This window comes from Macadamia integrifolia, unplaced genomic scaffold, assembly GCF_013358625.1.
Source record: "Macadamia integrifolia cultivar HAES 741 unplaced genomic scaffold, SCU_Mint_v3 scaffold1133, whole genome shotgun sequence".
NCBI lineage: Eukaryota > Viridiplantae > Streptophyta > Magnoliopsida > Proteales > Proteaceae > Macadamia > Macadamia integrifolia.
Genome location: NW_024868098.1, coordinates 70,638 through 92,184, shown reverse-complemented (window position 1 = coordinate 92,184; position 21,547 = coordinate 70,638). Strand labels below are relative to the sequence as shown.

At 36.3% G+C, this 21,547-nt stretch overlaps 1 protein-coding gene and 1 long non-coding RNA gene across 3 annotated transcripts; one reads left to right on the top strand and one right to left on the bottom strand.

Moving 5' to 3' along the window:
- Positions 1–705: 705 nt before the first annotated feature.
- LOC122062890 (F-box protein At2g32560-like) lies at positions 706–4,773 on the bottom strand. Of its 2 annotated transcripts, none has more exons than XM_042626564.1 (5): positions 3,263–4,773; positions 2,984–3,066; positions 2,613–2,791; positions 2,312–2,386; positions 706–1,317 (listed from the first exon to the last, which is right to left on the bottom strand). In XM_042626564.1, exons 1-5 carry the CDS (start codon positions 3,929–3,931, stop codon positions 1,130–1,132), a joined length of 1,194 nt encoding a protein of 397 aa, XP_042482498.1. In that variant the 5' UTR covers positions 3,932–4,773; the 3' UTR covers positions 706–1,129. The 2 variants fall into 2 exon arrangements, with proteins under 2 accessions (XP_042482498.1, XP_042482499.1); XM_042626565.1 differs by having other exon boundaries at positions 2,984–3,063; positions 3,263–4,769.
- An 850-nt stretch (positions 4,774–5,623) lies between these two features.
- Positions 5,624–10,061, top strand: LOC122062891. Its single transcript, XR_006135129.1, has 2 exons — positions 5,624–5,797; positions 9,689–10,061. It is a non-coding gene; the product is annotated as an uncharacterized LOC122062891 (long non-coding RNA).
- The last annotated feature ends 11,486 nt before the right edge of the window (positions 10,062–21,547 follow it).

The window sequence follows — 21,547 nt, the reverse complement described above, 5'->3', positions numbered from 1 at the left end:
GGCGAAATCTGACCAACATCTCTCCCTTGTAGGAGCTAATGTTCCTCGCTGGACTTGCACAAAAGAATAGACAAGAGAGAGTATTAGGCTGTTCCAACGAGGGATTCTCCGATGCCTGAGTCAGAAAACTCCCAACAGACATTTTTAAGTACTCAAGAATCGATCCCCATTTTTGGGGATTTACCTTGGTATTTATAGAGATTGGCTAGTGGTTGTGGCGATTATGGAGAGTCCCATATTTGGCAAGTGTCCATATTTGATGGGAGAGTTCAATTAGAAAGTTGATTCCTTGTTTGAGTAGGAGATCTCTAGAAAGAGACCGAATGGGAAGCTAACTCCCTATTTGAGAGTCCAGATAAGGCAGGTAATCTCTTGGGGAGAGTGCTTGCTTGAGCCTCAAGTGATAAGAACAAAATCTCACTCACTACAGCAATGGAAGCCCTAGGCAGGATTAAACTCTGCCAAAGTAGCAAGCCTTTCGGTCTGCATTGGAATTGATGGTGGCCAGAGTAAGAGATGGATCTTCCCTCCTTCTTAGATTATTTAACATTCAGGGGCTCTTGCTGTCCTATGTCACCCATCCTACAAGAGTATGAATCTCCAACTAACAGCACCTCATAATCAATTACAAGGTAATCAGGCTTCTGGGGCCTCTTTGCCTTAACAGCATATACCTAATAACCTAAACTCCAGGACTCTTAAAAATGTCAAAAGAGATGTTTCCTTACCTTCAAGAAGATTACAATCAAGTAATGCATGAACGCTTACAATTAGCAGAAGGTTAGGTTATAAATTGAGTGTACTGGTGGAATAAGATTTGTACAGGTTTAGTTGATTTGAATGTTGAAGAGTAACACTAGAGTTCTATAATGTGTCAATATGGTACAGTTGTATATGCAATGATTCTCAGACTAAGAACAAGGAGACCTCAAGCATGGATAGGAATCACATCAAACAGCTACGAGTTCTCACAGTTCCGGCAAAAACATGGGCTCTACGTCCTTTCATCTGAAACCATAGCCTATCCTTCATCTTCTAATAAACAAAATGTTGAGTCATCAAATTCTGTAACTGTGGCTCAATCGAATAAGCTCAAATGTGGAGTTAATTTTCTCTACGCTAAGGGAACCTATTCTAAGACTTCGGTTGGCCAGAGCTGCTTCCACATCGAGACCTCCTCCTTCTTGTAAAGTTTTCTAATTCCTCCATAAAACCCATCTGCTTCATTTCCTTCTTCCCGATGAACCTTCCTGTTGATCGAGGTTCGCCTCCACCGTGATCCTGGGGTGTATTGGTTGAACTCCAAGACGACAGTATCTGCCAGCATGAGTTATGCAAGATTTAATTAACAATCAACTGGATCACAGTTTAGACACTTTAAGAGGAAAATATGAAGTTACAGAATGTCATCAAAGCACTGCGCCATAGAAAGTCAATACGAGAAAAAATTGCGTCTATGGGAAGGTATCTCTTCTAAATAAAGGAGAAAGTCTAAAATAGGAATCAGTTTGTCAATTTGAGTTTGGTCCAAGGATTGAAGAGAAAAGAACAATATTTCAAGCTGCATCTGGAAAAAGTACCAAGTAGAAGTAGTCTCTCTAATGAATCTGCAAGTTTAACAGTAATACATCTAAACCATTTATAAGGTGTTTTATATAAAACATGGACTTGTTCCCCTTTGTGATTTGTTCTGATAAAGTTGGATGCAGTTAACGCTGACTGAAGCCAAAGAAAAAAGGATAGTACTGAAGAGGCCTGTTTGGTTTAGTCATACGGTATTGCTGTGCTGCATTTAAGAACTGATAAGGGAAAGCCGGAAGGGCTTAAAGAGTTGTTGGAGAGAGATTGTAACCACAGTTCAAGGAATTGGGAGTGGATTGGCCAATTCAGATCACAATTGGCTAAGCCCAATCCAATGTATAGTTCTAGGGTTCAGGCAAATTCCCACTGGATCAGAATCAGTGGAGGCTGATCCTGTTGATTCCAATTGCTTGAACCTTGGTTGTAAGTTTTGTGGAAAGAGGCATCTGTCTAGAGGCTAGAGAATTCACAAGAAAGAAAAATACCAACATTTGGGCCTGATCCAGAACACATTACCTACTGATCTCATCACATAGAGAAGTTATGATAAGATTATCATTATATGCTAGGAATTCATTATTGTGCTTCAAATCTTATCAGTATGTCTATCTTCTCAACATATCTGTTCTTTGCCTCCCAAAGTTTTAGTTGAAATGGAAGATCAGCTATCAGAAATCTTAAAGTTTGGAGGGGGACGAAAAGGAAACATAACAAATCCTCAGTTTCTTACCACTAGAGTAACAGTTGCAGTGATTCTCATTCCTGCTACATGTTTCTGAGTGACCAACAACCCCATACCACCAACCTGGAAAGAGAGCACAAATTATTAGGTCATGTATTTAGTTACCTATATAAAGACATTAATTTATCTGTAAATCAGTAGAGAAAGCCATATTTGAGTAACAAATTATAAGATGTATGAGCTAGGAAAAATTTCGAAGGTTGAAAGCAAACTGAAATAGTACTGAGATAAGGATCATAAGTTATGAAATGCTGGAAGTTTAGAAGATGCAAGGTCATATAGAACACACCATAGGGGAACTCTTTGTTTCTTCTCCACTGAATCTCTATATGATCACCCGGGCGTAAATCATACAAACAGTCGGAGACATGAAGATCATGAGGAGGTGTATCAACAGGTGGTGTCCTTAATCTGTGCCATTGCACTCCATCCTCTATCACAATGGTCCGCCGTCCATGTGGTGGGAATCTACAAGAGAAAACTCATTTGGAGATCAGGAAACCAACTATAGGCACAAAAGCCACTAACATTTGAAAATGTTATTTTTCTTATATGGAAAGGAGATGAAGCATCAGAAATGTTATTCCAAAAACATACATAGCCTGATCAAAGAAAATCTTCCAAATCAGGGTTTAAGAAGGCCATCTCATTTATTATTACCTTGCATGAAAGGTGTCTGTGCTGGAATCGTAGCAAAGTTCTGCATCATAACATGACATCATAAACCCAACATGCCCATTCTGCTAAAAGAGAAGCACAGAATTATCAGTAACATGTCCAACAGAAAAGATAGCCATTTTAATCTAAATCTATTTCACTGAGAGGCTTATACCAACAGCTTGAAGGAAAGGAATTTCTTGCAAATCATTTAGAGCTAAACTCCCTATGAATGCTATCAAATTGAAGCAAACCATAGATTACAGATAAATCATCCAATACCTCACGGTTGTAGACCTGGCCTGGGAACCAAAACTTGCCACTGTCAAGAGAGAGATACCAAGACATCAATGAATTAGCAGGCAAGGAACTCCTTTGCTTATGATTACTCTCCACCTTGGATTTGATCCATGAGAAAGGCCAGGCACAAGACAGGGACCGGACCAAGCGCCTCCGACGACCACATCGTTCTGAGACACCTGAATCCTTCCTAGAGGCAATATGACATTGCCATTCACGATACGCCGCACGCCCAATTACTCTTCCCCATTTCTCCTTCATGTGCCTCTCCCACAGGTAATCACTTCTACACCTATCCCTCAAAGAACTGCAAACCCCTGCCACATTACACAACCCTTCAGGTGGAAGCTTCGCAAGAATACATTCCAAGGCCAATTCAGGCAAATCTAATACAGAGCTCTCCTCTGACTCCTCCACATTCTCTACTTTGGCAGAAAAATTCTTCTTTTTCATTGACATAGCTGATAGGATTTCAAAGAAAAAACCACTGAGCCAACTCTTTCTCAACCAAGACACCAAGAAACAAGAAAACTCCTTCCAGAACCAGAGAGACAGCAATCTCATCTCATTTTCCCATGGTGGAAGAGGCTTGAGAGGGAGAGACTTAGAGAGGAGAACAAAGGAGAGGCAAGAAATCAGGAAGAAAAGCATCAGATATGAGGAATTCTCAGATGGGTATTTTCAAATAATGTTGCACAAATGATAAAGAAGCTGAAAGGAGGACCAATTGCCAAAAAGAAATGGTAACCATATATAAGGAAAAAAAAACTGGAATCTCTTCCCTACTATACAAGTGGGCCGTGCCAAAGACTTATCAGAGAAGCAGATTAATGGTATATATGTAGTCAATGACCTAAGAGAGAAGCTTTGAACCTTTGATTGTTGGTGGCTAAGGTTCACTAACCTCAAACCCAGACCAATCAAAAGGGCTTTTACTTTGATCAAAGTAGCATCTACTTGCAGTGGTCCTCAATCCATAAAGTTGAACAGTTATAAAGAGCCAAGACAGTAAATAAAGAAAATCTAACCAGAGAAGGAGAGGGAAATTAAAGAATGTGTTTTGTTAGATGCAATCCTGCAATGGAAAGAAATTGATTAAGGGGTTTTTGAAGAAAATCTGAAAAAGATGGAGATCTAGAAACAAATTCAAACATCAAAATTTCCAAAAATCACTGGTTTTTTAAGGAAGGACAACACAGAACTATGAAGATAAAAGGGGTAAAGAAGAGGAAGATCAGATCCGAGTAGCTGTGGATTGGTGTCGAGTAGTTGCAACTAACACATTTACAAATACACAAACCAATCAGAAAAAGAGCAGACAATAAAATATGACAAGAGATTCTAGGTAAAAGAGAGATTGGAAATTTGTGAAGATAAAGATGAAAGTGAGGTGGGTCCTCCTTCAGTTCATCTATTTCTTCATCAAAACCAACCTCCCTTGCTTTGCTCTTGGTATCCCCTTCTTTTTCTTCCACTGGAATACGAAACAGAGGGATCAAAAGCTACTGAAAACGACTATTATATGACAATGGGCGTTTACAGTTAAAGAAATTAGAGTATTTTTTCCTTTTTTTTTGGGTTCAGTCAAGAATCAAGACAGCTATGACCACCCCACCCAACCCAAACTGATCTATAGCTAACTTCCACCGAACCATCTCTGTCCACACAACAGGTTTTGCAAGAAAACACTGCCAACCAGAAAAAGCCCATTGAGGTTGGACTTTGGAGCAGGGCTCCCATCCGCTATTATTGTTGGCTGTTCATGGTTGGAGCCCCCACCTGCACACATCATTGAGGTGTGGGCGGCTCTAACCTCTGGATTGGAATATTTTTTTCTAATGACTACCTATCACATCAGATTTGGATTCATCTTCTGAACCCATCTGAATCAACCCCCTCGTCTTTTTGGAGGGTTGTGTAAGTAAAATGACACTTTTATTGCCATGGATTCGTTGACATTTTACTGGGGATTAAATGGTAGTCGAAATCCGAATTTAAATTCAATAATATACGTTTGGGGGGTATTTGTATTCGATTTGAGGGTATGAAGAATAAATTATTCGGCTTGGTTAAATAATCAAGAGAAAATTGCATTATTACCCCCTGAATTTTAGTCCTTATTCAACGTCACCCCCTGGACTTTTCGAAACGTCAAAGCCATCCCCTAAAAATTCAAAAAATTCTAAATCGGTCCCTGCTGTTAGTCGACGATGTTAAATGAATGAAAATTTGTTAGTTTTTTTTACAATATACCCAAAATACACCCACCTATTGTGAGAGGACAATATTGCCCTCCCTTTCATTCCTTCTTCGAAACTCATCTCCCTCTCAATCCTCACTCACTCGGTCGAACAAGAAGAAGAAGAAAACGGTAACCTGCAACTCGATCGTGCCCTCCGACGAGCAATTCTCAGGTAGAAAGTTGACCGACGTGCGAACCTCTTCCCTCCGACGTGCAAACATCTTCCCTCCGACGTACGAACCTCTCCCCCCTCCAGCGTGCGAACCTCTCCCAAGGTATGTAGGGTTCAGCTTCTTCTTCTTGGGCATTTAGGGTTCTTCTTCATTTGTTAATCTAGGATTTACATCCCATGGAATACTGGAGATGGAGATTTTTAATTTTTCAATTCGGATTGATTAAGTAGTGTAAATCTCTAGAAGATGATGATGAGATTTCGCAGCGCAGAGAATCATCCCACGATTGGGGTGTTTTCAGTTCGGATTGATTAAGTAGTGTAAATCTCTAGAAGATGATGATGAGATTTCACAGCACAGAGAATCATCCCACGATTGGGGTGATGACCTTGCGATATGTGCCCATATGTTGAGAGTTTGACCTCATTTTCTTGTATATTTTGATTTGATTTGGCGATTGTTGTTGTTAAATGATTCAAAAAATGAAGGAGCTTATTGAATATATAAATTGAATTCTCTGGATTTGCCTAATCTGTATTTCTGATTCACATGGACAAATTTAAATCCAATATTGGTAGGTAGTTTTGAAAATCTTTTGGAAGTGAGAGGCTCTGTAAGAGGAATCCATATCATATCTATCTATCCCAAATGCTGTCTTTATTCACATATGAAGGTAGATTATGAAATTATTGATTATTTAAAAAAAAAAAAAAAAAGAGTTAGAAACGATCAGTTATTTATGTTAAGTTTGGATTGATGAGTTAACCAGATTATTTTGTTATGAGAAAATATATATGAAAAAATATGTGATATTTGAAAGATCCTATGATTAGGTTCTCTGTATTATGCATTGCTATAATTGGTCATTGATTTTGATTTGGAAATTTCTTTTTTGGATGTATAAATGCTTTAACTTATGTATTATCTGAAATGTTTGATGAAGAGTTTACCATTCTAATGATTTAGCTTGTTTGGAAATGCATTTAATTTCTCTTCTTAGTTGTCAGTTCCTAATTTCATTCTCAACCTCTACCATGACAAAGATAACTTATTTAGCAACTTATGATCCTAAAATGCCATTCCACATATTGTATTAATGAGTATTAAGTATTGTTACTGATTTTCTCTGTTTTTACATCTGATTTTTTTTTAGCAATGAATGTTAAGTGTGCTATTGAATACCATTGGAGTGGGAAAACTGTAGTTAAAATTATTGATCCAAACTTATATGACTACTTGGACATGGTGTATGACATCTACAATGAACTCATCACACATGTGTCTCTGGGTCACAATGTACTTTTCAAAGTGAAGTGTATACTACCAAACAAAGAGATATGGGAGGTAACAGATGATCAATCAGTGTATGAGTTATTTGATTTGCATAGTTGTGATATAATAAATATATATATATGGATGACATTGTTCACAACAAGTATGCAACCGATGAATTTACAGTTAACCAGTTCCCTAGAAGTCTGGTTAATGATAGAGATGGTGAACTTGATGATGAACCTGCTGGACAATGTCAACAGGCTCTACATCCATATGGTGCTGGTCCTGGTCAGAGCAAGGGGAAAATTGTTGTATGTGGGGCTACTATTGATGCTAATAGTAGTAGAAGTGGAAGTGTTACTGCTTGTGCTACAACTACAGCTAGGGGAGGTAAAGGTACCAAGACCATTGCAAGGTGTGTGAGCACTACTACTTCTAGTGGAAGAGCTAATAGTAGAAGTGAAGCTACTGGTAAAAGACTAAGACTGTCTTATGAGGTTGTCAGGGCTATTAGCAACAGTAATGTATGTTCGGATGACTCTATGGTTGGATCTGATGAAGATTGAAAAATTGACAGCGAAGATGAGTGGGATGATAAAGTGAAAAAGAAGATGGTCAGAATGACAGTGCATCTACAAAGGATGGTGGGTATTGGAAAAATGTTGAGGATTCAATTTATGATGATCTATCTAGATAAAAATCTGAAGAGTATTATGGTAAATTTGATGAACAGAACTATGTGGGTGAAGGTGGCAAGGTGAAGATAACTGAAGGTAATGTATATGAAAGTGTACACCATTTCAAGGAAGCTTTGAGAGAGTATATACTACAAGAGGGGTTTGATATTATCAAGCTGAAAAATAAACAAGCTAGAGTTACAGTTATATGCAGAGCACCAAATTGTTCATGGAGATTACATGCTTCACCAATATCATATGGTATCACCTACATGGTAAAAACATATAACCCAGTTCATATATGTACTAAGGCAACCAAGAACAAGTCTACTACATCTAAATGGATAGCAATGAAACTTCTTCAATAGTTAAAGGTTCAACCAGAAATGAAAATAGAGACCATGGCTGATCACATACAGAAAACATATGGTCTTCAGTTCCACTACACCAAGCTGTACAGGGCACCACGCAGGATTGCCCTAGAGATTAATGAAGGAAGCCATTCCACGTCATATGCAAAATTACTTGCTTATGCTAGGTTGGTACTTCAAAAGGATGTTGGGAGTATTTTTAAACTCCAGTTTGAGATCAAAAACCGTATGTCAGATAATCTGATTTTTAAAAGATGTTTGTCTGTTTTGATGCTTGTAAGAAGGGTTTCTTAAGAGGATGTAGACCGTTCATTGGTCTTGATGGCTGCCACCTCAAGGGCCAATATGGAGGGGTTCTGTTCATATCTATTGATGGGAACAACGTTGTTTTTCCTATTGCATATGGTGTAGTTGAAGTTGAGTGTAAGGATAGCTGGATGTGGTTTCTGGATAATTTACGAGATGCTCTACTCGATGACAGTGATGATGTGTCACTCACATTCATGTCAAATAGACAGAAGGTATACTTTTCTTTCTCTTTTTTTCTTTTTTATATGTATTTTTAATTACTCATTTTCATGTCCTAACATTTTCCATATGTGTTGTGTAGGGGTTGTCAGTTGTGATTTCCACAATCTTCCCTTATATTCACCAAAGAATCTGCAGTAGACATTTATATCAAAACCTGAAGGCAAAGCACTCTGGAATGCTGTTGTGACTACATTTTTGGGCTGCCTCACAAGCTTTAACTGAACCTTAGTTTCAAAAGGAAATGAATAGCATCAAGGAGATTAAGGAAAAAGCATACTTGTATTTGAATGAAAACCCCCCCGAGGATGTGGTTAAGGAATGCCTTTGATGTAGGAGCAAGGAGTAAGGAGTAAGGAGTAAGGAGTGATCATATCATGAACAATATGACTGAGTCATTTAATCACTGGGTTGGAGACTTTAGGAGCACACCCATTCTCACATTGGTTGATCACCCAAGGGTGAAAATAATGGGTAGGCTACATAGAAGGAATGAGAAGGCAACTATGTGGGAGGGTAAAGTAACACCAAGAGTTATGGTGAAGTTGAACAAGGTTCAACAAAAAGCAAGGCATTGCAGGTGTCAACTGGTAGGTGAAGGTCAATTTGAGGTCTTAGATAAATTTAAAAATAGATTTGTGGTTAATCTGAACCATTACAGATGTGATTGTAGAGTTTGGGAAAGCACTGGTATACCTTGTCTCCATGCTGTAGCTTTTATATCATACATAAGGGGAGAGTTGGTCAACTATTGTAATCCATTTTTCAGTATTAGAAAATACTTGGATACATACAAAGAGATGATCCATCCACTTTCAGATCTGGCAGTGTTGAAGGATGATGCTCCTAATGAGAGAGTACTACCACCAAATCTGAAGAGGTTACCAGGTAGACCTCATAAAATTAGGAAAAGAGAAGCAGAAGAAGCACTTCCTTCAGATTTCAAGAAGAGATCATCATCAATTAGGTGTGACATCTGCAAGAAGGAATGACACAATAGGAGGACATGCCCGAGGGCTGTAGATGCTGAGTAGGATGGATGTATTAGTAAAAATAAGAATATGAAAGTAAATGTAACTCACTTTATTTATTTAGTTGAAACTTGTTTAATAAATATCTCATACTTATTTGTTGTTATGTAGAAGAAACATAAAGGAGAGAATGAAGATGAGATCGGCACATCTCAACGACTGACTAGATCACAGGTATTTATGTCTAGCACAGTTGGGTATTTACAGGACAAAGTACTAACCAAACAGAAGACCAATCAAGTAAAGAGGACAACAAAGGAGAGGGAGAAGAAATGAAGCACAAGCAATCTAGATATTTTAATTTAGAACAAGAAAACAATGTTGTATTAAGTTACTTTTTCTGAGTTTAAGACAATTGGGTGTTTCCTTATGGTTTTGGATGTTTTTGACGGATTTAATTTTTTTTTTAAGAACTATTTCTATTTCACACTAGACATGGTTATGTGGAATATGTTATGAATAGGAATTGGAACAGGTATTTATAGATATGTTTTGGATGTTTCTTTATGGTATAGGTTGTGATTAAATATGTTGGTTTCAGGTGTGTAATAATACAGGTATTTAATTAAGATATTATCCATTTAATATTAGACATGGGATGTCAATTTGGTATGAGAAAATCATATTGTCAAATTGGAATTATTTATTTACAGGTATTAAATATCATTTTGTAGCCAAAATGTTGCCCGTTTACAGTCAAAATGTTGCTCGTTTGTTTTCGAAACTCATCACAATGTTGGCCCTCTCTCCATCAAAATGCTACCCATTCAATTTGAGGGTCATGATTAACCAATAACTTAGTAATAAGAATAGTGAGAATGAATGATTTTATTTAGTTCAGATTCTTACATACTTGACACAACTTCACTATTAAACATTGTAAAGTCATTTTTCAACACAACACTAAATACACCACCACAAGCACACCAATTACAATTTTTATCGTTCCATACGCTTTCTCTAAATGCTTAATTCTTTTCTTCAAGGCACGAATCTCTTCTTTCATTTGTTGACTCTGGATTCTTTCACCAACAACTACTTTTGAATTAGTTGAGAAGAATTGACATCCTCTTGGTGCTTCAGGGTAGCAGTAGTACAACATGTTTGGATTCGAACTAGACTCTGAAATTCGCACCAATGCCCTTTTGGGTTCAAGACAGTTGCATTTAATATTCATAAACCTTAACCCACTTTGATTGCTATCATTGACACTCGTGGTAAACATCAGTTATCTGCAAATTAAACATGATAAAAGTGGATTATAATTACTTAGCATCCAGAGTATGAGAAATACTCAAAATATAGACCCAAAACTCAAACATAGGGAACACAAGTCATAGATCTAGAACAAAGAAAACACTGAAAAAATCCAAAATGCTGTCCGTTTATGGCCAAATGTCAATCACACCGAGCTACAAGACAACTCATAAAAACTATAACAATCGAAGATACAGGCGAACAATCTGTAAGAAGGGGGGTGAAGAAAAAGTATAAAACAGTATTCATTCCATGTAAGATCTTAAAAACAAGTCCCTTTGAAATTGGTCATCTTCCACAATTAACACTAACAAATTTTTTTATCATACTTTCAAAACCATACAAATCCCAAACAGTATGCTCTCAAATCCCAATTTTTAAGCCCGAAGACACCAACAAACCCAACTCTCTCCTTCGAGTCCAGTTCCATTAAGAAATACTGAAAGATGAAATAACCAAACCCTAGATTAACCAAGGAAGAAGAACCCTAAATGCCCAAGAAGAAGAAGCCGAACCTTACATACCTTGGGAGAGGTTCGCACGCTGGTCAGCTTTCTACCTAAGAATCGCACGCCGGAGGGCACGATCGAGTTGCAGGTTACCGTCTTCTTCTTCTTCTTCTTGTTCAACCAAGTGAGTGAGGAGTGAGAGGGAGATGGGTTTAGAAGAAAAAATGAAAGGGAGGGTAATATTGTCCTCTTACAATAGGTGGGGGTATTTCGGGTATATTATAAAAAAATAACAGATTTGCATTCATTTAACACGGTCGGCTAACGGCAGGGACCGATTTGAAATTTTTAGAATATTTAGGGGGTGGCTTTTACGTTTCGAAAAGTCCAAGGGTGGCGTTGAATAAGGACCAAAGTTTAGAGAGTGGCAATGCAATTTTCTCAATAATCAATTAATAATTTTAAAGGTTTTTGAGGTTTTAGAAAATGAGGAAAAGAGTTCAAACAAACATAAATTAAATTATATGAACCATGGAACAGGTTTGAGGAAACAGATATGATTTTTTTTTTTTTGAATCCAGTGAAGGGAACAAAAGGGGTTTAATAGGGCCAAAGCCCGATAGTTTCTACTCATTTATAACAAAACGAATAAAAGAGCTTTGGGGTATCGTCTTCTTCTTTTTGCATCGAACATCCATTGGAGTTGACTCCATTTTTTCACTTCAATCCATCTCAGGAGAAGAGGGCTCCATCCTCAAAGGGCAATGGCTCCATCCCGAAATACCAGCATGTCTGTAACTCCATTGCTGAATTATTTTCCATTCTTCAATGTCTGCAACTCCATTTTAAAAATTACAAAGGAAAGTTAAATTCGGCTTCTCTTCTTCTTCCTCTTACAAATTACATGATGGAGTAAACCCTAGATTTGGACAACTCCCTAAATTTTTTAACCCTAGAGTTGATCAGGATGCTAATGGAGTTGGGAATTTGTTTTGAGTAGAGATTACTTCAAATGTCCACACTATACTTCTTTTTTCATATGGGTGGACGAGTTGAGATTATATGAATGTGGGTTATGATAATGTAAAGTACATGTAGTAAAATCGACGCAAACCTAGCGTGAAGATTCTGCTGTTGCACACAATCAACTGAGGTATCACTACTATACCAAGTTGTGCATTGTTATGTCATTGATAACAACTAATGTACTTTTTAACTATGATGGATCTAAATAACATTATGTATTTGGAATACAGGTTAAAAATCATGGTTGTGGATTTTTCAGATGGGTAGATGATGAAACCTATTGTTCTATCCAAACCAATCCAACCTTCAACTGATTCTACGAAACCTCCACGTTTGAAGCTCTTTCGCCTTCATTTGATTATGTCAAGGGATATTTACAAAAAAAAATTTTAAATGAGGAGGAAAAGAAAAGAATATTAAAATGAGAAACTCAAGACTCAAAAGAAAAGACAAGAATATTCAGAGATGTCCTTGTCACTATTAACACACTTGACTTAAACAAAGAATAAAATTAGAACCCCATCTGAGCATGTTGATTGGCAATCTCTTTTATTAAACTTAAGTTTACAACTTTACAATTGGACTATAATAATTTTTTATGTTGTGGATATTTTTATTAGTTAGGTTACATATTTGGGTACATATATTTTAATTATTAAATTTAATAAATATAGATCGGAATGGATTTTTCATGATTTTGATTTATAATCTGATGAAAGGTAATGTCAATTACATAGGTAGTAAGATTTGTAGTGTTAATGGAAATTTTGTAATTATCGGTAACAATATATGAATATGTTCTCAAAAATAGTTCTATTAAATTCCATTGGTGTCCCAATTGTGTTCTAGAACCATTTCCGACACAAATTTACTAAACACTTTTGAACACCCCAAAAAATTGTTTCTTAGCATAGATTAAAAAAAAAAAAAAAAAAAAAAAAAAAGTGTAGCAGAAATGTTATCAGACCCTTAGTTTGCACATGTGCTCTCCCATGGAGGGAGGGATTTTAAGGTTCCACGCAAAAGCAACGATCCCACATCGATGTGAGTATCTTGATGTGAAGACTTATAATGACATAACATACATCTTTCCTCAATAGTTAGCTTTTAAAGATGACATCTTCCTCATACGTAGTATTCCTCTCTAATGTTATTGCTTGATAATTTAAGATGCAAAGACTAAAAACTCTCACAAGTCATTTACAGAGTAGAAGTTTTGAAGTCAATGTTTTGATAAACTACAACCCATCTATATGGAAAACTTAGTAAGTTATGTATGATTGGGAGAAGATTTTCAATTTATAATGTCATTATGTGCTTCATTTTCATATGGTCTATCTATAAAGATGGTGTTATTGACTATCTATCCCCTATTCATTTGTGTTCCATGCATGTTGTGTATATATGTTCTTGTGTAGTTACATACCTACCATAAGAAGCTTTCTTGAGAATTGAGAAGATGAAGACTTGAGCATAAGGGGGCTTTACAACAGGGGAAGCTATTTCTTGTTGACTTGTATGTGAGGCATCGCATGAACATGGCATTCTTTCGAGAAAGAAGACTGATGGATTAAGAAAGAACAGTGATGGAATTAAATTAGATGAAAGGTTGCCCATGTTCCTACCCAGATAATTATTTGAATCATATTGTTATGTTTGTCTCGAATTTCTGACCCATTTTAAAGAATGATCTGCTTCGACATATTTTGTTGACAACCCAAATGATATTTTTCTGAGATATGTGATGGAAGCAAAAGGATTGGACCAATAAGCCCCCTTGGTATGGTACGATCAGAACAATCATGACCCGATGGAGTGACATGACTTGAATGAATGTATATATATGTACTATCATCTTGTTGAGCAAATATTGTAAGATTTGGGGTGTTTTTCATGTTAGGGTTTCTAGGCAAGTTTTCTTACTGCGATTTGGGTGTTTTTGAGCAATCTCCATTACCTTTCTACATAGTGAATCATCTTCTTCTTCTTCACCTGAGTACGTAGCACACTATATATATCAGTTTGTGAACCTCATTAAATCTTTGTCATCTTGTGTGAATCTAAGTTTCTTTTCTTTGTATTTATTGATATTTGTTCTAATACATACCTCTGTAGCCATGAACATCTACAACTAGTCCAAGGCCTGGAATCATCAGAACTACAACTTTGAGTTGTTGTTTACACAAAAAATTAGATTGAAAAGCAACTTGCAAAATACCGGAAAAAATATAAATAAATAAATAAAATCCAACAATTTTTCATGGGCTAGGGTCCTATCATTACTATGTGATCAGAATAATTGTTTATGTTAATATCAAGGTGACAATTAATACTGCACATGGGCATGCTAAACCTATATCTCATTCCAGAATCTATCTTATCTATTAGTTACCAAACAATTTCTATTTCTAACCCATAAATTGCTCTCACCATGAATTTCTCAAATATATGATAAAAGAAAAATAGAAATAGAAATCATACCAAAGATAGTCTGAATTAAAATAACTTTTAGAGTAGTGCCAATCCAAAGGTGGTTTAAAGTTGCATCACCATTTATGGTACATATCACATGCAAGTTGTTAGTTATTCTCCAATTGAATTGATGGGTCTGATGTCCTCCCCTTGATTAAAAAAAAAAATACAAAAAAAAAAAAAAAAAGATCTTAAGCATTTAATTATTTGCTGAATGATATTTGCTTTCTTTGAGAAAACCATTTAAAAGAAATTAATAGATTCAATTTTAATGGACCTATTGAATGGTGGATCTTGACCTACTTAAAGGAGAAAAGGGTGAAAGAACTGGTCAAGCAAATAAGCATCTTGCTTTTGTTTGATTAATGCAAGTTTAAAGCACAATATATGGGGAATAACTATTTCCATCCTTCACTTAATAGTTCCAGGCCTAATATTCTCTTTCAGTTAAGTTGGTAGAAAAGTTCTCAAGCAGAATCTTACAGTGAACTATTAAAAACATGAGTGGGAATAATTGTTCCCAATCATATATACACACATGGTTGTGCATTCATTTGTCACAAGCAATACTAATTGGCTAGTGAGATCACTTTCTATCAAAACCTTTTTAATTCAACTTTTTCTCCCTAAACCTTTTCTCTTCCCTTTCTAAGCATCATTAAATATGTTCTTAACTTTGTAAGTACTTCCAAACAAAAGTTTCTCTGTTAAAAAAACCCATCAAGTAGTAAAGCTCAAAAGAAAGAAAAGAATTTTCAAGTGTTATTTTCTTATTAAAAAAACAGCATCATTTTGACAAATAACAAGTGCCATAGTATTACTGGTTAGGGTGCATTCTTTTTTTTTTTTTGGTGAAAGGTTAGGGTGGATGCTATATGCTCAGTGGGGCACCATTTTATTAATTAGGATATCCTGTATGAAAATCTATGCTTCATTTTTTTAACATTGTAATACACTACTTTTTGGTACTAAAGACAATTAGATTTTGTCATTTCCTTTTTCTTATTTGTAATTGCTGAAAGTGAAAAGGAAAATGATTTTTTTAATTAATTAATTAATTATTATTATTTTAATGCATCTACTTTGGATAGAAGATGATAACCATAGGATAAACAATTAAAAAAAAAAAATGGGCGCTTATAATTTGTGGTTGACAACAAAAGACTTCCTTATCGACCTTTTCATAAAGTGAGTGTTTGAATGAAACCTCCATAGGTGTATTTGTAACTTGACACATTTTAATTGTCCCTTGTATGATTCTCAAAATATTTTTAAAATAGGGGTATAAAAAGGTTAACAAAAAAATAAATTGAACTTGACATCATCATGTCATTATCCAAAAGTATCCTCTGCCTTGCGCATTTTTCAAGTATTCATGTGAAATTGCACTATTACACTAATTAAAAGAGAAAAAAAATTATATATCACATCAAAAGCGTAAAAAAATCAAAATTACAAATTATTTAACACTTTGATGAGTACCAATAAAAAAAATTCCTTCTCTACAAGATTTCACCCCCTAAGAAAACTGAAATTGGTGACTTACAAATAATGTGAAAAGATGAAAGATCCATTCTACCCACCCAATAAACAGCATCCTTCTATTAGGAGAAGGAAAAGGTTTTAAGGGTAGAAAGTATTTATTTTCTTTCTTAATGGGAACATAAGCCCCATTGCATTGTGATTTTAGAGACACTAATAAGTAGCTTCAAACCCAAGTTTGGGAGGGGGAAGAAAGACTGAGAAAAAGCGGAATCCACCTCTGCATCACATTTGAATACTTTTGATATCATTCACTCTCTAACACATGTCCATAGCCCAAAAAGAAAAAGATGCATGATATGGTTCTTAGCTTTACATTAATGTGGCTTTACCTAAAAAAAAAAAAGATTACATTGATGTGGCTAAGGTTTGAATAGAATATTATCACATTTTTTTTTATATGATCCTCAAAATCTTTATGCATTGACTTGCGGTGCCTAAACAACAATCTCAAGTAGAAAGCACCACCTCATCAACCAAACCCCCACCAATATTGTGCATGGGGATTGGTTTGATGTTAACTTTACCAATTTACTTGGGAATCAATAAAAGTAGAGATAATCCATGAAGCTAGGGCCCAAAAAAAAAAGGGTCTGAATTCTCTCATGCCACTCAAGTTGGGGGGGAAAAGATAAATATTCTGAGTATGGAGATCAAATGAGGCTTACTAATTAAGAACAACTTTAAAGTGGAGGAATGTAATGATCTCATATCAATCATATCAATGGTATCAAAACAACCGTTCGGTGACTTGATGCCAGAAGGAAGACACTAAGAAAAGACTATTTACCGCTAAAATAAAACTCTAGATCAAAGTAGAGCACTTAAAAAATAATATTTAATTTAAAATATATCTATATCAATTTAAATACATGATGGTATATTACGATCCCATATCAATCCTAGGACTTTATGGGTTTGAATTTTCCAAATGTAACTATCAATGAAATAGTATATCACCACTCGCCATCCATTTGGGTATTCTTTCCTTTCCTTTTTCTTTTTCGTTTTTTCTTTTCTTTTCATCTTGGTACGTTTCATGGAAGTCAAGTAGGGTTAGTGGATTAGGGGCCAGTGCGATAGGAAGCTTTAAGTGTATACTTGAAAGCATGACACCTCGCAAAGCGACACACTTTTGGTCGCCATAGTGGGGGTGTTACGTGGCTGGAAGAGTTGCAATGGTGTCACCGACCCCCACCAATGAGCAAAGCCTTTCTACTCTTATCAAGAGGGATTGTAAGAATCATGGCAAGTTCTTAATAATTGGAAGTCTATACTTTTCAGGTAAAGATCCACTGCATGACAGAGAGAATTAAGTTCCTTTTTCTCTCATGGGATAAGTAGATTACATGGGTAGTTGTGAATCCTAAAGAATCTGATCCAATTAGATTAGCTTTTTTATCAGAAAAGTGTCCATCTCAGTCCCACTAGTCAAAGCCTATTTGAGGTCTCTGCAAATAAAGAATGAAATTGATTTAAAACTCGTATCTGTCAGTATCCCTTTCCTTGGATTCTCTGTTTGGTTGCAAGAAGTGAAATATGTTTTACATAAAATGTAAAAAGTTCCCTTCACATAATCACACCCATGCTTTGCTTATCCAAATATACATCCATGTCTCCCCCTGTGTTATGTTTGTGGAAATGCCCCACAGAACTTCTCTCATTTTGTTTTTTAGTGTCCCCTTCCCATGTGGATTTGGTCTCATGTTGGGTGTTGCCTTCTTTTAGAAGCATGGGATCATTATATAGTGAGTGAAAGTGGATCCTTGACCACTACCCTAGGGGGAGGAAGCTCAGTTGGTAATCTCAAGCAAAAAAAAAAAAAGAACTTGATTGGTTAGCCCTAATTAAGGAGTGTAAAACTCATGACCTCGTAAATATGATAATTTATCATATATGAAGAGTGCATTACCAGACTTTGGACTCCTAACTCTAGAACCCAAGATCAAATCTAGAACTCCATATGCACTCCTCAGTCACTATCAGGCCATGTATCTCATCCATGTGGAATCATGATGTTGCATCAGCTTTGGAATTATCTTTGGATCACCATTCAATGCCTAGATCTTCTCTTTGGTTAGGTTGTGCTTCTTTTCTATATTTCAACTTTTGCTTATCACCCCCCTCCCAATTCTTTTCCTTTCCCTTTCCCTTTCCCTTTCCCTTTCCCATTCCCTTTTTGAGGCTGAATATTCTTTGCACTTCATGAATATATAATAAGGATTTAGTAATCGGCGCCAATACCAATACGATAGCAATCAAGATCTGATCGTATCGATCAATTTTACCCTTACTTTTCACAAAAAGTAGATTTTTTTCTTTTACAACACTACCCCTGTTCCGATACTATACCCAATCTGGATTGGTTAGGTATTGATATTGGCATCGGTCTCTGTCAATATGATATGGCCGACCCGGTATCAATACCTAGAACCATGATATATACCAATTCATCCCCCCAAAAAAAAATCCTTTCAATTCCCTTTCCCACTTCTCTTGAAACCAAACAGAACCTGGAAATAGCATGAAGATAACATCCATGGAATTTAGTTACAATGATGTCTTTCACGCATGCATTTAATATGAGTTGAAAGCATGAATCACATCCATTACAACCCCACGCTGATAGAAGATTAACTTCCAACTCATGAATGCTTGTCTCCCTAAATTTAAGCATCTCTCCCTATCACAATTTCCGTTCAATGCACTTAGACGCTCATATCTGATCAATCACAGCTCTCTCTCTCTCTCTCTCTCTCTCTCACACACTCACACACACAAAACATGCGTCCCCATATAAATGAGAGATCATAGTTGGGTTACAAGTCATACCAGGTAAGAGAGGAAAATGACAACCCAAACCCAAGAGTGTTGGTTCTAATTCAGATTTATTTTTTATTTTTTGGGAAAGTATATATATATATATATATATATAGCTAAAGGATCTTACATATATATCCAGTTTAATATGATTAATCAGGTAGCGGGTAATCATAGAAGTCACCTTAATTGTTTGAGAAAGAGCATCACGTCATTGTTAGGCCTAAGCATAAACAAAATTTTAGGGAGATCCAAATAAACATGCAAGAGAGTAGGTAACACACTCAAAGGCCATGAAGTGACGCTATTGTTTTTAAGAAAATATTCCACATTCTCTTCCTCACTTCAAACTTCTTCAATATTTCACCCCTTCTCTTTGGCTAAGCTTAGTCTAAGTAGGAGAGCCCTTGCGCTGGCTTCAATGTGGTTTCCAATCATCACATGATTTGCCATAAATGAGATACATTCACCTTGGTACAAAATACCGTTAACCCATCCAAAAAGTTTCATACTCTTGTCATGAAAGATGGAGCGGGCCATAATAAATTTTTTGGAATTGAGTATGGGGGGAGAGTTATGTTTCAAGATTCCTGTGAAGGTGGTTCCCTCTCGTTGATGAAGGCCTCACAATTGCTCCATTGGAGTGAATTTCTCATGACCCCCATAGGGTTTGGGTTTTGAGGGAGGGGGAGGGCATAAGCACAGTATTAAAATGGATGAGAATATTGAAAGAGGAGGAAGAGAGGTTCTCAGTTCTTAAACCCAGTGGGCTAACTGCCCAAATTCTCTTGGTCAATTCGCAAGAGATGAATAAGTGCCAGATTGATTCCTGATGAGTATGACAAAATTCACAAGTAGGATCTAATGCCATCCATCTCTACAGCCGATCTTTGGTTGAAATTCCACCAAGCGCCAATCTCCAAAAAAAAAAAAAAAAAAAACCTTAGTTTCAAATGTAGTTTTAGTTTCAAAAGAAACGCCAACAGTGTAAGCAAAGAGAAGAGAAAAAACACCTGTTTGAGTTGCCATAAGAGTTAGATAAAAAACCATTTTTTAAAAATTTTACTGCCAATTTAACGAAAAATTACCCGAATTGGGATAGAAGGCACCACCACAAGTCATTATTTGATTGAACTGAAATTTTCAAAATTTCATTAATCACAGATTTGTTTAGGTTGAAACAACCTAACATACACCGAAATCAGTAGAGACATCCCTAGAGTGCTCTTGTATTGATGGTTGAAATATGATTTTTTTTTTGAAAGGGTTTAGGGTGGGGCTTTAAATCTTCTACAATAAACGATGAGCAATAAGTGATAATAAAGATCCAACGGCTAAGAGGCCTGGCATGCACCCCACCCCTGTATGACCATGTGGCAGGTCATGAAGTGACAAACTTCAACAAGCATAGTGAATTTAAAAGGACCCTTTCTTAAAAGATAGGGATCAGGGTTGCATTTAATGACTTTGGAATCAATTGACAAAAGCTTTTAAGATTGGAAGTCATATTCTTTACTCTATGAATGAGATAAAACATCTAAGGAACATTTTTATGTGGAAGTTGTTGGTGGGGATGATGCTAAATAAAAAAAATTCATTCACTTGTCAATCCTCATACGCAATAGGGTATTAGAACAGTCATCTCTTCATATGTCTCGAAATAAAGTGTGCCCCATCATTTATTACTTAGGGTTCCCTAGCCCCAACAATGATCCAAATCCTACTGAGAATTCATCTCTCCAGCTGCTACTTCAATGATTTGAGAACTAAATGGCGAATGCACCAACGTTGTAAAGAAGTGAATTTTTTCTGATAAAACAAGACAAGCAAACCAGGGGTTCCTATCCCTAAAGAAGCCAGTGTCCTATAATTTCCCTTGGAGATCAATTTGGGAGTTCACCATTAAGAAGCTTTTAATCAAAAACATCTCCACTGTGTGTGAGCCTCGTCTGCAATCTAACCGAAGAAACAACAACCTGGCATTAACCTCTTCTCTCCATATGACAAACGATAATTGGACGCCTCTAATTTCTGTTTAAGAACAAAGATCTCATAAGCCAATTCTTTGAAGGATATAATACTTACAATCTCTAAGCAACCCTCTCCCCTAAAGGTGTAACGCTTCGGTTTCAATGTAAATGGTTCGATTCAGTTTGATGCAAGATTTTTTTATGTAAAACCAAAACTGAACCCTTTATAAACAATTTTAAACAGTTTTCTTATGTTTTTCAATTTTTATCCGGACAACTTTACTTTAAAATTTTTAGTCAAATGGATATTAGTTTTGACATTGACTTGAATTGTTAAGTCATATGCTTTTTGCAGCTTTGAACGGCCTGTCAAAAGGCTCTCCCCCACCACGACACCTCGACCTCCCCACCCCCACCCAATAGAAAGGAAAAAA

Bases quoted from the DNA above. Each gene is read 5' to 3' on its own strand.
- LOC122062890 (XM_042626564.1), bottom strand. From the start codon at position 3,931: ATGCTTTTCTTCCTGATTTCTTGCCTCTCCTTTGTTCTCCTCTCTAAG. The intron at 3,067-3,262 runs GTATTGGATGAT...CTTCTCTTTTAG, and splicing joins GCCAGGTCTACAACCGTGAG to CAGAATGGGCATGTTGGGTT. The intron at 2,792-2,983 runs GTAATAATAAAT...TTTCTCTTGTAG, and splicing joins ACAGACACCTTTCATGCAAG to ATTCCCACCACATGGACGGC.